Genomic DNA, 13,814 nt, shown 5'->3' on the forward strand with positions numbered 1-13,814 from the left:
TTTCTGCCAGTAAGGGGGTACAGTGTACCTTGCAGCCTTGGCTTTATTTTCTGTGTTCTAGTTAACGATCGGGTGAGCGGAAGTGCTCAAGTTAGTGGTATCACTTCAACCCTGAGGTCTGCTCTAGCTGTTCGGAGACAAAGTGTGAGTAAATATATTTAATATAACAATAGTATTATAATAACAGTAATTACATATATAAAGTTTGCAGTTCCCTGCCCCACTCTTCTGTAATGGTTTGCATAGCTCCATGTCCTATGACCCCCGCCCCCCCCGCCCCCAAGAACGGAGTTGCCAGGAACTGGCAGAGATGAGTCTTCTCAGGAAGAGTCAGGGGCGGCATGAGGGGAGAACACAGGCTATGGAGGCAGGGCTGACACGGAGCGGTGTCCTGGGAGTATGCACTGGCCCCGGATGGGGAAGGACTGGACGGGGGAAAATTTCCCCACCTCCAGGGTATAAAGGCAAGCAAGTGTGGATACTCTGGTTCTTGGAGGAAGGCACCTGGCTGGGAAGAGCTAGAGACAGTGGTAGCAGGGAAACATACTAGTCCTTTGACCTCCTCTCTGTCCAGGAAGCAGAGGGAAGGACTTCAGTGCTCTTCCAGTCCTCCACTCTGTGCCCTCAGCATCCCAGCCCAAAGTGTGCCGAGAGGAGGGACGGTAGCCAAGCTCCGGATCTTCTCTGGAAGCCGGGAAAGAAGAGGGAAGATGGGTTGGGAGAGGGAAGAAGCTGACTCCCAAGCAGCTGGGGAAGGGAAGGGGGAAGGATGTAAGATGTGGTAGAAAGGGGGTACCAACTCACCCAGTCACAGAGGCGTGGTGGGGTCGCTCAGGGCCCGGGTATGGCTCTGAAGGAAGAGAAACTACAGTGAGTTTAAAGCATAAAAAATTTTCTGTTGTATAGAGAGGTTATATAACCCCCCCTTTCCCCCAGGCCTGTCAATTAGTTCACCCTTTTTTTCCTCCTCATCACTCCTGAATTTTGCTGATTGAGTCCAAGTTCAAACCAGTCTGTTAGAATTCTCCCCTTTCTCTCACTCTTGCACTACACTCCTTATTAAAGATTCTTTTTCACTTCTGACCTTCATCCCTCTCAGCCAGGCCTGGAGGAGAGGAGAAACGCAGACTGAACAATACATCCATCTAACCTATAGCCTTGTGGGAGCACAGGCTCACTGGTTCCTCTGCCCCTCATGAGTTGAACGATCAGAAGAGCCCACCCCATTCTCAGCACTACTGCAAGGACTTACCTGGCGGGATAGCCCTAAGATCCCTCCACTGGACAGAATGGGAGTGCTGCTCCCAGGGTGTGGGGGTTGCAGGCTGGGGCTGTTTCTCAGTCCTGGGGACACATCTCCAGAAGAGTCAAGTGTTTCTGGGGCTGGAGGGGAAGCTAGGGTGAGAGCAGAGTACAGAACCCCTCTAGATTACCTTAAGCAACCAAGCTGCTCCATCAGGGAAGAAAAAGCTCCATAGCAACAGGAAGCTGTAAGTCACCATAGCAATCCAGTTGCAAGAGAACCCCCCTACCAAGACGCAGGAAATTGTCAGCGGCATCATTAGAGCAACCAGGGAAGAAGCGACAGGAAACTATAAGGATTGCCGTGGTGAACCAGGAGGGTACAACAGGAAGCTGAAGCAGTTTCCATAGAAACCCAAGGAGCACTAGAGAGAGAGGTACAGAGGAAGTGCTTCTTAGCAACAGGCTGCTGTAAGCATTACCCTAGCAACCAGATGGAAGGCTCTTTTAGCAATGGGGAAGCTGTACATAGTTGTCATGGCAACCGGGCCACTTGGCTAGAGAAAGGAATTGCTCAGCAGCAAGCAGCCTGAACATCACCATGATGACCCAGCTGTTGGGAGCCACCCCTTGAGAGGTGCCTCACCCAGGGCAATTTGCTTGACGTCCAGATCCCAGGCCTCCTCCTCGACGCGGGCAGGCAGGGAACAGGCTCCCGGGGAGAGACCGGGAAGGGAGGGGCCGGCATGCTCAAAGGATGACACGGCCACCGAGGCCCGGGTGCGGGCGGCTGCAGAGAGTGGGGGAGGTGGAGGGGTGGGGTGCTGGTGTGGGAAAGCCCTCCTGGCTCACTGAAAGGACCCTCATCTCCTAGAGGGCCTCCCAGTCAGTCCCACAGTTTCTGAGAAGACATATCCACCTGTGACCCTTCCTCTCTTTCCACCGCACCTCCTTACTGTGCATTCACTCTCAAGGTCTTAACTTCTGGGGGCCACCCCCAGCACTCTGGCCCTCACCTCTTCCAGTGAGCAGGGCACTCAGTGTCCGCTCCCCAAGTGCTTTGATGTCCAGGAAGGGTTTATTCCCAATGCCCATGGAGACCATCTGCTGCACTCGGAGCTCTAGGGAACAGAGACCATGTTACCAATCTCTTTGCTCCTTCCCAGCTCTTCATTCCTCATTCTCATTCCCTTGGCATCTCTTGTTACTCTCCTGTTGACTGTTAGGACCCGGTGATGATGGTGGTCCTGGACTTCCCCCTCAGACATCTGTCTCTTCTCTCCTACCTGTTGCATCCTGCCCATTTGGCGTTCCTGCTACCCAACTTCTCTTCTAATACTCACCTTCTTCCTTTTATCTTGGGCATTAAGAGCAAAATTCCCATTTTTACATACCTTTATGGTTTATCAAGTACTTCCATATATATCACCTTATTTAATCCTTCCTATCATACCAAGACATAGATGTTACTTTCCACTTTTCAGATGAGTGGAATGAGAATTAAAGAGAATTAAAAATGAAAAACAAAAACTAGCAAAACACCGCTCAAAACAAAACAAACTAGGTTTGCTAACACAGAAATTAAGTTCTGGAAGGTAAGGCAGGTGCACTGAGCACCCGCTGACTCTCTTTTGCCCAGCCATTTGTGCTCACCTTCCTGAAATTTAGTGGCTTCCTCTTTTCTTTTGGTACACCTTAGATTAATTTCTATCTCAGCAGTCTCTTTCATGTCAGATCTTGAATCTTCTCATACATCCTTCTCCATCTTATACCCTCTTTTCCCCAGGCCCTCTCCAGCTAACCTCCTGCCATAACCTTGATCCCAAGCACACCCTCTCCTGGTTCTGCCCGGTACCCTTGTTGTGGGCTGCCTGTCTCCACAGCAACTGGGCAATAGAACTTGTCCACTTGAGTTTGATCTCTGGTGAGGCTGCCTGCAGGGTGTACGCCTCTCGTGCACGCCGCCGCCGAAACCACAACTCAAAGCAGAGCCCACTGTCCCCGATGTTTTCTGTTAGCCCCATGTCGGCAGTCTGAGAAAGAGCAGAGGAGTGTGGGTGAAGATGAAGCGCGTCCCGACTAGATGGTACCATGTGGAAAAGCAGTACACTTAGCTTGGCATCTGGGAGATGCTCAGTAAATGTTTGCTCAACACCTACCCTGTGCCAAGTGCTCTACATTTAGCCTTCATAACAACCGCGATTTACAGAAGGGGGGGGCTGTGTAAAACCCAAAGCCTCTTGTCCAAAGGCTTATCATAGCTTATTAGAGAAAGTTCAAGCCCATGGCTCTGTTATTCCAAACCTAAGCTTTTTTCTCTATACTGGCCTCTGTTGGAACTAGTATAGGAGGACTCAGTCAGAGAAACTCTTAGAATCATGCCACATTGCCTGATCTGGGACTAGGCTGTTATTGATGTGTATCTGGATATCAAGGCTGTTTCCCTAAAGCAAGTCCTCCTCCCTCCTCTTGGTTTCTTCAGTTCTATAAGTTAAGCTGTATTTATAGTGTTGTCTCTTCATTCATCCCCCAGGGACCATCCCTAACTCAGAAAGCATGTGTGTCCTTAATGGGGAAGGCCCTCCTCCCTTCTGGTTTGGAATGCCCCGTGAATCTCCTGTGTGAGTAAGAACCTCATGCAGTAGATCAACAACAAGGACTTCTGTCACCTTGACACCCTAACCTGATGTTTGATTACAGGCCAAAGCCTGTTCTCCATGATACAGATTCTGAACCTGGGTTGGGATTGCGTTTTCTAGAACATCCTGAGTTCTCAAGAAGAGCATGATTTCCTGTCCTGTCCCTGTGGCTTACCACCACCACCCTGCCCCCAGGCGTTGTACCTTAAAGGCCTGCTTGTAAACGAAGGTCTCTGATCCCCCCTCAGGGCCCTTGAGCTTGCTGAACAGGAGGAGATGCTCAAAGAGAAAGACATGACGAAAGCACTTTTTTCGGCCACAGATGACTGTGAAAGGGTCCCGATGCAGGAGTTGTCCCTGCTCCTTCAGATCTATCTGGGGAAAGCAAAAGGAAAAGTCATTGGCCCTGGGGCCCTTTATATATATTTTATGGGGTGTAAAAATGGGCTTTATAGGGCAAGGGGCCTAATGCACTGGTTCTCAGGCAGAGCGAGGAAATCAGGGAAGCCCCTGGCCTAGAATCCATCTACTGGTCACCATACACGGCACATCTGTCATGGTAGCACAGCCCTGCCTCTGAAGACAGAAGATGTATCACACAGTAGGGTTTAGAGCCTCCAGTGGGTAAGCCTTTGCATGTTGGGGACCAAAGCACCATTTTGCCCCAGGAAGAGAATCAAATCAGCCAAGACCTGAAGGGAAAAGAGGTCTAACCCAGTGGAGGTAGGTTTCCAAGCTGTTCTGGAACCTTAGGGCTGGAAAGAGACTAAGGAGAGGAGAGTAGTTATGTGTTGAGTGTTAAGATACAGAATGAACTGCAGGGTAGATGTAGATAAGAATTAGCAAGGGAATAGGAAAGCAGATGGGATGTCAGGCAGGACATAGCTTCTTTATTAGTAGATGAGGAAAATTGAGGGCCAGTGAAGTTCAGTGACTTGACCAAAGCTCTCCACGTTGTTAGAAATGACAGCCTGGGGCCCTCTGATACTGAGTCTAGTTCCCCGGTCACCAGCCCACACTGCTTCTGAGGTCACAGGGCGGCCGGGCCGGTGTATCTGGAGCCACGCCCTTACCTCACAGCCTCGCACCGCCTCTGCAGCCAGCAGGTCTCTGCCGCGGATCTCTTGTTCCTGGAGCAGCTGCGCAGCGGCCCCAAGGGCCTGGCGCTCAGAACTTGGCTCAGGCCCAGCTTCCCTTAGGAGCTCCTCTAAGAGCCGCCCATACCTGGCCAGCTGCTCCAGGGGCTGCTGCAAGGCCCGGGGCAGGTGAGGGCCCCCCTCCAAGGTGCCCTAGTATGGGGAGGAAACAGGAATGAGGGGAGGTGCTAAGACCTTTGGGGAAGATGGGCAGTACTCTGGGTTTTTAGGGGTAGATCAAGTCCAGATGGGCTTCCCAGGTGGTACTAGAACCCACCGGCCAATACAGCAGACTTAAAAGACTCAAGTTTGATCCCTGGGTCAGGAAGATCCCCTGGAGGAGGACATGGCAACCCACTCCAGTATTGCCTGGAGAATCCCATGGACAGAGGTGCCTGGCAGGCTACGGTCCATAGGGTCACACAGAGTCGGACATGACTGAAGCAACTTAGCATGCACCCACAAGCCCAGATACACCCAAAGGTAAGGTGAGAAAACTTTCTGCAGAAAGAAAGGAGGCAGGAGGCCTGCATGAGACTCAGACATCCTCTATATCTTAAAGGAGAATGGAAGAGGAATAATCCCTTGTATTCTCCAGCTTTTAACTTTTGAAGTCACTTTCACGTCTTTTGATGTGAGGTCTTTTGACCCTCCGAGCAGTCCATTAGTTAGATGTAGTGAATACTGCCCACTTTTACTGGATACAGAAACAGTGGCCCGGAGGAATCAAGACCCTTGCCCAAAGTCCTCAGGTGGACCAGATGTGATCCCAGCTTCACCTGGTTTCCAGACCAGTGCGTGCCCCACCCTCAGCAATTCTGGGAGATTACTGGTAGCTGATGCTCCACGGCATGTCTAGGAAAGCTTTTTTTTCCCCTGAGAGATTTTGAGGTTGGCTGAATTTTATGTCTTCCTGGCTTTTCCCCTCCTCATGAGAGTAGGAGAAAAAGTTACCTTGGTTGGGGGACTGAGGGCAGCCAGACCGGTCTCCAGTTTGTGCCGGTGCTTCACGTACTGGGCATAAAGGCTGAATTGGTCCCCCTGTGCCAACAGGGAAGCAGTAAGTCATCTCCATGAGGCCCTGCAGACCAGCCTCTCCCTCTCCTCCTCCACATCCTGTGCGGCCGGAAGGAGGACCCGGCCCCCGGGGAGCACTCAGTCTGCCTGGGGAATGACAGGCTCCGGTAGAGAGAGCAAAGGCCAGGCAGCCCTGAAGCTGGGGAGGGGACACAAGAGGCGGAGTAGATCCAGGAGCCCAGCAAACAGCACTAGGCCTCAGGACCTGGGACTGCACTTGCCGGTGGGGGGAGGGGGGAGGAGAAAGGTACTGAGAAGGAGGGACCCTGGATGGGGCTGAGACATGTGAAGGGAGAAGCCCTGGAAGAAATTTTAGAGGCTGACTCACATGGCGAAGGAAGCAGGCCCCAATGCGCAGGGGGTGGGCGGTGCAGCCCTGAAGTTCCCGCAGAAAGTGTGTCCGGTGGAAACTGCGGAGCCTCTCCCGGGCGCTCAGGGCAGCGGCCCACGTGCCCCGCAATTCTGGGGTCAGCTCAGGCCCCGGGGGTGGCACCGGCTCACTCAAGGCCGCCACATATTCTTGCTCACAGGTAATCAGCTCAGACACCAGACGCTGCTGGGCGCTGCAGTTACCACAGGGAGAGACAGGGGAGGCTGTGGCATGGGAGGCAGTCGCCACCCCGACAATGTCACGTTCTTCTCCTGCAGGGCAGCTTGGGCTCTCACCTGATGCTCCTCTTGCGCTCCATCCGGGGGGTGCCCACGCCCCAGGGCCCTTCTGGTCCCCCGGCCCGGCCCAGCAGCACGTGTTCCCGGGGTGAGCACGTCCTGTCTACCACCTCCGTACTGGTGACCTCCAGGCCTCGGATCAGCACAGTCCTTGGTGGTCTGCCTTCTGCTTCCGGACCCATTTCAGCACCCTCCTCCTCATAGTCCTCCCCACAGGGGGCCAGGGAGCAGTGGGACGGGGCTGCCCGTGGCCCAGGGCTGCTGGGGAGCAGCAGGGAGCTGAGGCTGGGTGAAGGGCTGTGGGGGCCCCGCGGGGCCCCTCCGCTGCTGGCACTGTCTGCCCGTCGTCGCCGTTGGCCCCGGGGACTCGCCTCCTCCCCCAGCTGTTGCTGAATCCTCCTCTCCAGCTCTTGGCAGCGAGCCCGGCAGCGGCCCCATTCTCGCAGGGCTGCTGGGCTGCCCAGGTCCAGGGCCAGGGCCCGCATCTCCTGGAAGGTGCCAGCGCTGGGCTCTGGGGCGCGCCGCAGGGCCAAGGCTGCCAGCACCGCCTCCCGCCCTGGTCCTGCTCCTGCCAGCCTCGCAGAACCTTCGTCCACCCATTCGTGTGCCTGCAAGGCCAAAGGGATGGGGAGTGGGGACAGGAAAGGGTGAGGTCCTGGGCCACTCCCGCGAGCTGCCCCATGGCAGCTTCTGTCCTCCTTCACCTGATGGCTTCCCAAGGCCCAGCACCACCACCTCCTCTCAGAACACCTCCCCTCACTGTCCTGCATCACTGCCTAATGTGTTATTCTGAGCTGGTATGGAGACAGAGGAGCCTAAATGAAGATGGCCAATACACAGAATTTACAAGTGGCAGGCTCTGTACTGAGTGCTTATTACATACCGCTTATATAATCCTCATGCAGCCCTGTGAGGTAGGTGCCATGAGGCACACTTGGGTTTAGTCTCCTGTCCCAGGTCATTCATCAGGTGGGTGATAGAGCCCAGAGCCAAAGCCCAGGGGAGGCCTCCTAAGTCCTGGCTTCTAACAGCTCCCAGATTAGCTTCTCCAGGCAGAAGAAAGGTGGCAGCGGGCACCGGAAGAAAAGGCTCGGCACATACCTGCTGGAAGAAGCGCTGTAGCCGCAGAGCCCGATGGAGGCCACTCTCCACCTGCTCCAGGCGCTGTTCAAAGACATCCAGAAGCTTCTGGGAGGCAGCGTCCTCTTCCAGGGCCAGAGTCTCCCTTGCCTGAGCCAGGCGCTCCTGGAGAAGCGAGGCTGCTCTGAGGCCTGGCCCTCAGTCTGGCAGTCTCCCCTTCCTCCCTGCTCCCCCTTCTCACCTGAACCTCAGCACTGAAAGCCCGGAACCGTAGCTCTGTCTCCTGCAGGGCAGGCAGGGAGTCCCCAGGCACGGCAAAGCTCGCCAGCTGCTCCTCTCCGGGGCCCGAGAGCCACTGCAGTGCCTGGGGCAGACGGTGGGAGAGCAGGTCCATGAGGGAGAATGGCAGGGCGAAGGAGAGCTGAGGTCCAGCTCCCGCCTCACCACCCTAACTTGTAGAAGTTGGGGGAAACCACATCATCTCAGCGGTCAAGTGGAAATAACAGTGAGTGGTGATAACTTCCACAAGGGTCAAGTGAGAAAGTGAGGAAGAGATCTTTGTAAAACACACTTTGAAGGGGAGGCTGGGCTGTTAGGAAGCACTGAGAGACCTGTGCTAGGGTTCCAGGGCTATGCCTGGAGGTGAAATAGATAAAACTAGTGTGAACTGGAGGCATGAGGGCCAGAAGAAATTTCACATTTACAGAGCCTAGTGACGGGGGCAGTAGTTCCAGGGACTGGGCCTGGAGAGACAACTCAGGTTTGTGTGTGTGTGTGTGTGTGTGTGTGTGTGTGTATGTAGCTCTGGTTGCCTATTATGGGGCTCTAGGAACTCTCATGTTGGTTCTGGGATGTTTGACCAAAAAGGGATGGTAATTCCTTCCTCTGAAGAAAGGCTGGAAGCTGGGGCAAGACAGCCTGAGGACAAGAAGTCTGAGAATGTTCCCAATAACCTGTGCCAACAATAAACACTTCTGCAGTCCTCTGCTCCTCTGCTGAAATCATTTGCTCATCCTAATGCCCTCATGAGGTAGGCCTTACTGTGACCCCCATTCTGCAGACGAGGACGTGGGAATTCAGAGATGTTCCATGGCTTGTCCAACTTCTCACTCTTAGCAGAGCACAACTCAAACTGAGCACCTTAGACTCCAAATCCTGTGTGCTAACAGTTTTTAAGCAGGAGGAAAAAAGCTAATAAGCAAGCAAGCAAACAGTAGGAGAAGCAGAGGGTTAGGTTTTATGTGAAGCAGAGTGCCTGGAAGAGGACGCCATCAGATTACACTGGTGGCTCAGACGGTAAAGCGTCTGCCTGCAATGTGGGAGACCTGGGTTCGATCCCTGGGTCAGGAAGATCCCCTGGAGAAGGAAATGGCAACCCACTCCAGTACTCTTGCCTGGAAAATTCCATGGATGGAGAAGCCTAGTAGGTTAAAGTCCATGGGATCGCAAAGAGTTGGACACGACTGAGTGACTTCACTGGTTCACAGACCTGGATGCTGGAATGTGTGTGTGTGCTTAGTCGCTCAAGAATCCTGGAGTGAGTGGCCATGCCCTCCTCCAGGAGATCTTTCTAACCCAGGGATTGAAGCCAGGTCTCGAATCCAAGTCTCCTGCATTGCAGGCAGATTCTTCACTGTCTGAGCCACCAGGGAAACCCAGATGCTACAATGGAGGAAGCTAAATATGCAGAAATCGAAGAAAAAGACAGCCCTGCCCCTACTCTCCTTTGTCATTGACCCTGAGATGACCCTTCCCCCGAGGCCACATGCAGTCCATGAGGTGATCACTCAGCACACTTAGGAGTTATGGAGGAGCAATAAGATTTCAAATCTCCCTTTACCCTACAAGATAGGGTGGAGAGCAAATCTCTCTGGCACTCTTAACCCCAGGAGAAAAAATTAAGGTTCAAAAAAGCAAGTCTTATCATAAAGAGACCAGTTTCCAAGGCATTTAGCAGCTTCCATCATCCTCTCTTTCTAAGGTGGAGGGAGGTGGGACCTTTCCAGCCTCAGGTTTGGGGATGATATTGCCTAAGGGGCGGACAGAGCTGGTGTCAATGGACATTTGTTACTTCTGAGCTAAGGAGGTAGGCTATCAGAATCAATAGACTCTTCCTACAGTCCCCGAGGGCACCCGAGCATCTCACAATTTCTAAGGATCCTTGAGATCAAATATCAATGGTGGGAAGGGGAGATCTGGCTTCTCTTCCTTGCTGGTGCTGAAATGCCATCTCCCTTTTGCTGAATCTCACACTGACCATGATCAACTTCCAAGGAGATGAAGAGGGCGGGAGGGTTGTTCAAGTCAGGTTAGGAGAACACCATCAACTGTAAGTATCAGTGGGAAAAGCGTTGCTGGAGGCCAGGCCCTCAGGCGGAAGGAGGCACGGGGGAGGGGGTGCTGGCTCACCTGCTGCAGTCGGTGCGAGCGTTGCCGCTGCTCCTGCTGCTGCACGTGCAGATTGGAGAGGCGCACGAGCTGGTGAATGGCTTCATCTACCTCTTGATACAGTGCAGCTGGACCTGGGCCTTCCAGCCTGGGGAGGAAGAGGGGCAGAATTAACCACTGCCCTCATCAAGCTCCCCTCCAACCCCATCGCATCCTTGCATTCCAACGTGAGGGGTGACAGCATCCTAGGTCAGCAGATGGGCCGGTATCTGAATCCTGACTCTTCCACTTACTGACTGACCTTGGCCAAGGCATTAAACATTTCTGATCCTCCAAATCTCCATTTATAATCATGACTAGCACCTGGGGATGTTATGAGGGTTGTAAATGGAGAAGCATGATATCCCGTCCAGATAACATGCTTAGTAAGAACTTTCTGGCAGCTAAGGTGAATTGGCAGTTCTCTGCTGTGTCTCCATCGTGCATGTCCACCTGCCCCGTGCACCCATCCCTCGTACTTGCTGCTGTGGGTGGAGCGCAGCTTCATCAGGATGGCTCCTCCGTCCCTCTGCAGTTCCGTCAGCCGGGGATCTGCCAGTACCTTCTGCAGGGGCTCAGGCATTCCTATCACCTCCTGGTAGGCAGGGAGAAATTGACAGTTAGGGTTCCACCAGAAGGTCCTCAGCTCAGCTCAGCCCCATCCCCACCTCCACCTCATGCCCTTTGGTCCCGTCTCATTTCATACCTCTCCCTCTGACTCTGCTGCTCTCTCTAGCTCCTCAATGGCTTGCCGTATAGAGCCCAGCACGCCTCGGCACAGGCGGCACAGCCTTGCCACTTGCTGAAACAAACACACGGGGATGGAGTCCAGGGACAGAGTCTAGGATAAGGGGCCTAAGCCCGACAGTGGAGGTGGGGCAGCCCTAGAGACTTTTATGAGGCAATGCTGGATTCAGTTAGTAAGTAGGTTGTTGCTTACTAACTATATGACTTTAGGCAGGTCCAGAAAATTCCCTGAACCTCAGTGTTCTCAACTGTAAAGACGTACCAGATTTAAAGGTTTAAAGACCCTACATAAGCATAGGACTGACACATTTTACAGCTTAGTAAACATGAATCTCCTTTCTGTCATCTGCACTGCCTCTTCACACTATAAAACCCACCTCTCTGCCTATTCAGATACACTTCCCCTTTGATCAACAGCTTAGAGACCATGTTACAGACCCCCTTTAATACTCAGCTCAGATCATATTCAGACCTCTTTTCTTGAAGACACCACCACTCAGATTCATAAAATCAGAGATGTCCCAATTGGTGTACTCTGTGGGCAAAAATCTTGAGGCTGGAATGTTGGTGCAGGCAGCAGGTACAGGATGGCACTAACTCCAGAAGTAAGTAACTTGTTACAGGTCACATGGAACCAGAAACAGCCCCTCTGAGTCAGCTCTTCCTAGAACCCCAGTGACATTCTGCATGCTTCTGTTGTTTCTAATCTATCTTTGGCCAAAAATGATACGTTATTTAATGTCATGTTAAGAATCACAAAAAGAGAAGATTATATGCCAATATCACTAGTGAACATAGATGCAAAAACACTCAAAACAACATTAGTAAACCAAATCCAACAATACATTAAAAGGACCATGCATCATGATTAAGTGGGATTTATTCCAGATATGCAAGGATGGTTCAACATCTGCAAATTAATCAACATGAAACACCACATTAACAAAATGAAGGCTAAATATCACATGATCATCTTGATAGATGTGGAAAAACTTTTTCACAAAATTCAATATCCACTTATGATAAAAAAAAACAACTCAATAAAATGGGTAAAGAGGGGAACACCTCAACATCATAAAAGCCACTTATGACAAACCTACAACGAACATCATACTCAATGATGAAAAGCTGAAAGCATTTCTTCTAAGATGAGGAACAAGACAAGGACATCTATTCACATCAGTTTTATACAACATAGTTTTGGAAGTCCTAGCCACAGCAATCAGAGAAAAAAAAGAAATAAAAAGGCATTGAAACTGAAAAGGAAGAAGTAAAATGGTCATTGTTTGCAGATGATATGATACTATACATAGAAAATTCTAGAGAAGCCACCAAAAAACTACTGTAACTCACCAATGAATTCAATAAAATTGCTGGATACTGAATTAACATAGAGAAATCAGTTGCATTTTTATACACTAACAATGAACTATCAGAAAGAGAAATGAAGAAAACAATTCCATTTATAATAATATCAAAACAAATAAAATGCCTAGGAATAAACCTAACTAAGAAGGTAAAAGATTTGTACTTGGTATAACACGTCGATGAAAGAAACTGAAGATGACACAAACAGATTGAAAGATATACCATGCTCATGGATTGGTGGAATTAATATTGTTAAAATGTCCATACTTCCCAAGACAATCTACAGATTCAAGGCAATCCCTATCAAAATATTAATGGCATTTTTCACAGAACCGGAACAAATATTTCTAAAATTTATATGAAAAGACTCTGAAAAAGACTCTGAATAGCCAAAACAATCTTGAGAAAAAAGAACAAGGTTGGAGGTATCATGCTCCCTGATTTCAAACTGTAACTACAAAGTTACAGTAATCAAAACAGTATGATACTGGCACAGAAATAGACACACAGATCAATGGAACAGAATAGAGAACCCAGAAATGAATCTACACACATATGGCCAATTAATCTATGACAAATGAGGCAAGAATATACAATGGAAAAAGACCATCTCTGCAATAAATGGTGTTGGGAGTACTGGACAGTTACCTGCAAAAGCATCAAACTGGACTACTCTTTCACACCACGCACAAAGATAAATTCTAAATCGATTAAACACTTGAATGTAAATCCTGAAATAACAAAACTTCTAGAAGAAAATATAAGCAATATGCTTCTTGAAATCTTAGTATTATATTTTTGGATACATCTCTTTAGGGAAGGGAAACAAAAGCAAAAGTAAACAAATGGGATTACATCAAACTACATCGCCTTTGCGCAGTGAAGGAAACCATCAACAAAATGAAAAAACTCCCTACTGAAGGGTAGAAGATATTTGCAAACAATATATCCTATAAGGGGTTAATATCCAAAATATATGAAGAACTCATACAACTCAATATCAAAAAGGCAAGCAACCCAATTAAAAAATGGGCAGAGGATCTGCATAAACATTTTTCCAAAGAAGACATGCAGACATTGTTTCATGGCCAATAGGCACATGAAACAGTGCTCAACATTGCTAATAAACAGGAATGTGCAAATCAAAACCACCATGAGATATCACCTCACACCTGTCAGAATAAGTATAAGTGAAGATATGCAGAAAAGGGAACCCTCATGCACTATCGGTGGGAATGTAAACTGTATAAGCACTATGGACAACAGTATGGATATGCCTCAGAAAATTAAAAATAGAACTCCCATTTGATCCAGCAATTCCACTCCTGAGTATTTAATGCAAAGAAAATGGAAACAGTAATTAGAAAATATTTATGCACCCCTATGTTAATTGTGGCATTATTACAATAGCCAACATATGGAACCAATT

The 13,814-nt window shown here is 50.1% G+C and overlaps 1 protein-coding gene across 5 annotated transcripts in view; it reads right to left on the bottom strand.

Moving 5' to 3' along the window:
• Nucleotides 1-143: 143 nt before the first annotated feature.
• Nucleotides 144-13,814, bottom strand: part of ARHGEF40 (Rho guanine nucleotide exchange factor 40) — a 21,817-nt gene continuing 8,146 nt past the window's right edge. The window contains exons 9-24 of one of the 5 annotated variants that reach the window (XM_070468905.1): nucleotides 10,977-11,072; nucleotides 10,750-10,865; nucleotides 10,253-10,379; nucleotides 8,085-8,207; nucleotides 7,865-8,008; nucleotides 6,761-7,371; nucleotides 6,423-6,657; nucleotides 5,972-6,058; nucleotides 4,955-5,170; nucleotides 4,086-4,256; nucleotides 3,098-3,275; nucleotides 2,259-2,363; nucleotides 1,889-2,032; nucleotides 1,253-1,395; nucleotides 805-850; nucleotides 144-684 (exon numbers count right to left, since the gene is read on the bottom strand). In XM_070468905.1, the coding sequence (XP_070325006.1) occupies nucleotides 809-850; nucleotides 1,253-1,395; nucleotides 1,889-2,032; nucleotides 2,259-2,363; nucleotides 3,098-3,275; nucleotides 4,086-4,256; nucleotides 4,955-5,170; nucleotides 5,972-6,058; nucleotides 6,423-6,657; nucleotides 6,761-7,371; nucleotides 7,865-8,008; nucleotides 8,085-8,207; nucleotides 10,253-10,379; nucleotides 10,750-10,865; nucleotides 10,977-11,072 (2,538 nt within the window). In that variant the 3' untranslated portion in view covers nucleotides 144-684; nucleotides 805-808. Of the gene's footprint in view, nucleotides 685-804; nucleotides 851-1,252; nucleotides 1,396-1,433; nucleotides 1,668-1,888; nucleotides 2,033-2,258; nucleotides 2,364-3,097; nucleotides 3,276-4,085; nucleotides 4,257-4,954; nucleotides 5,171-5,971; nucleotides 6,059-6,422; nucleotides 6,658-6,760; nucleotides 7,372-7,864; nucleotides 8,009-8,084; nucleotides 8,208-10,252; nucleotides 10,380-10,749; nucleotides 10,866-10,976; nucleotides 11,073-13,814 lie in introns of all 5 variants that reach the window. The other 4 variants (XM_020893345.2, XR_011488199.1, XM_070468903.1 and 1 more) reach the window with 4 other exon arrangements.

This window comes from Odocoileus virginianus, chromosome 6 (assembly GCF_023699985.2).
Source record: "Odocoileus virginianus isolate 20LAN1187 ecotype Illinois chromosome 6, Ovbor_1.2, whole genome shotgun sequence".
Taxonomy (NCBI): domain Eukaryota; kingdom Metazoa; phylum Chordata; class Mammalia; order Artiodactyla; family Cervidae; genus Odocoileus; species Odocoileus virginianus.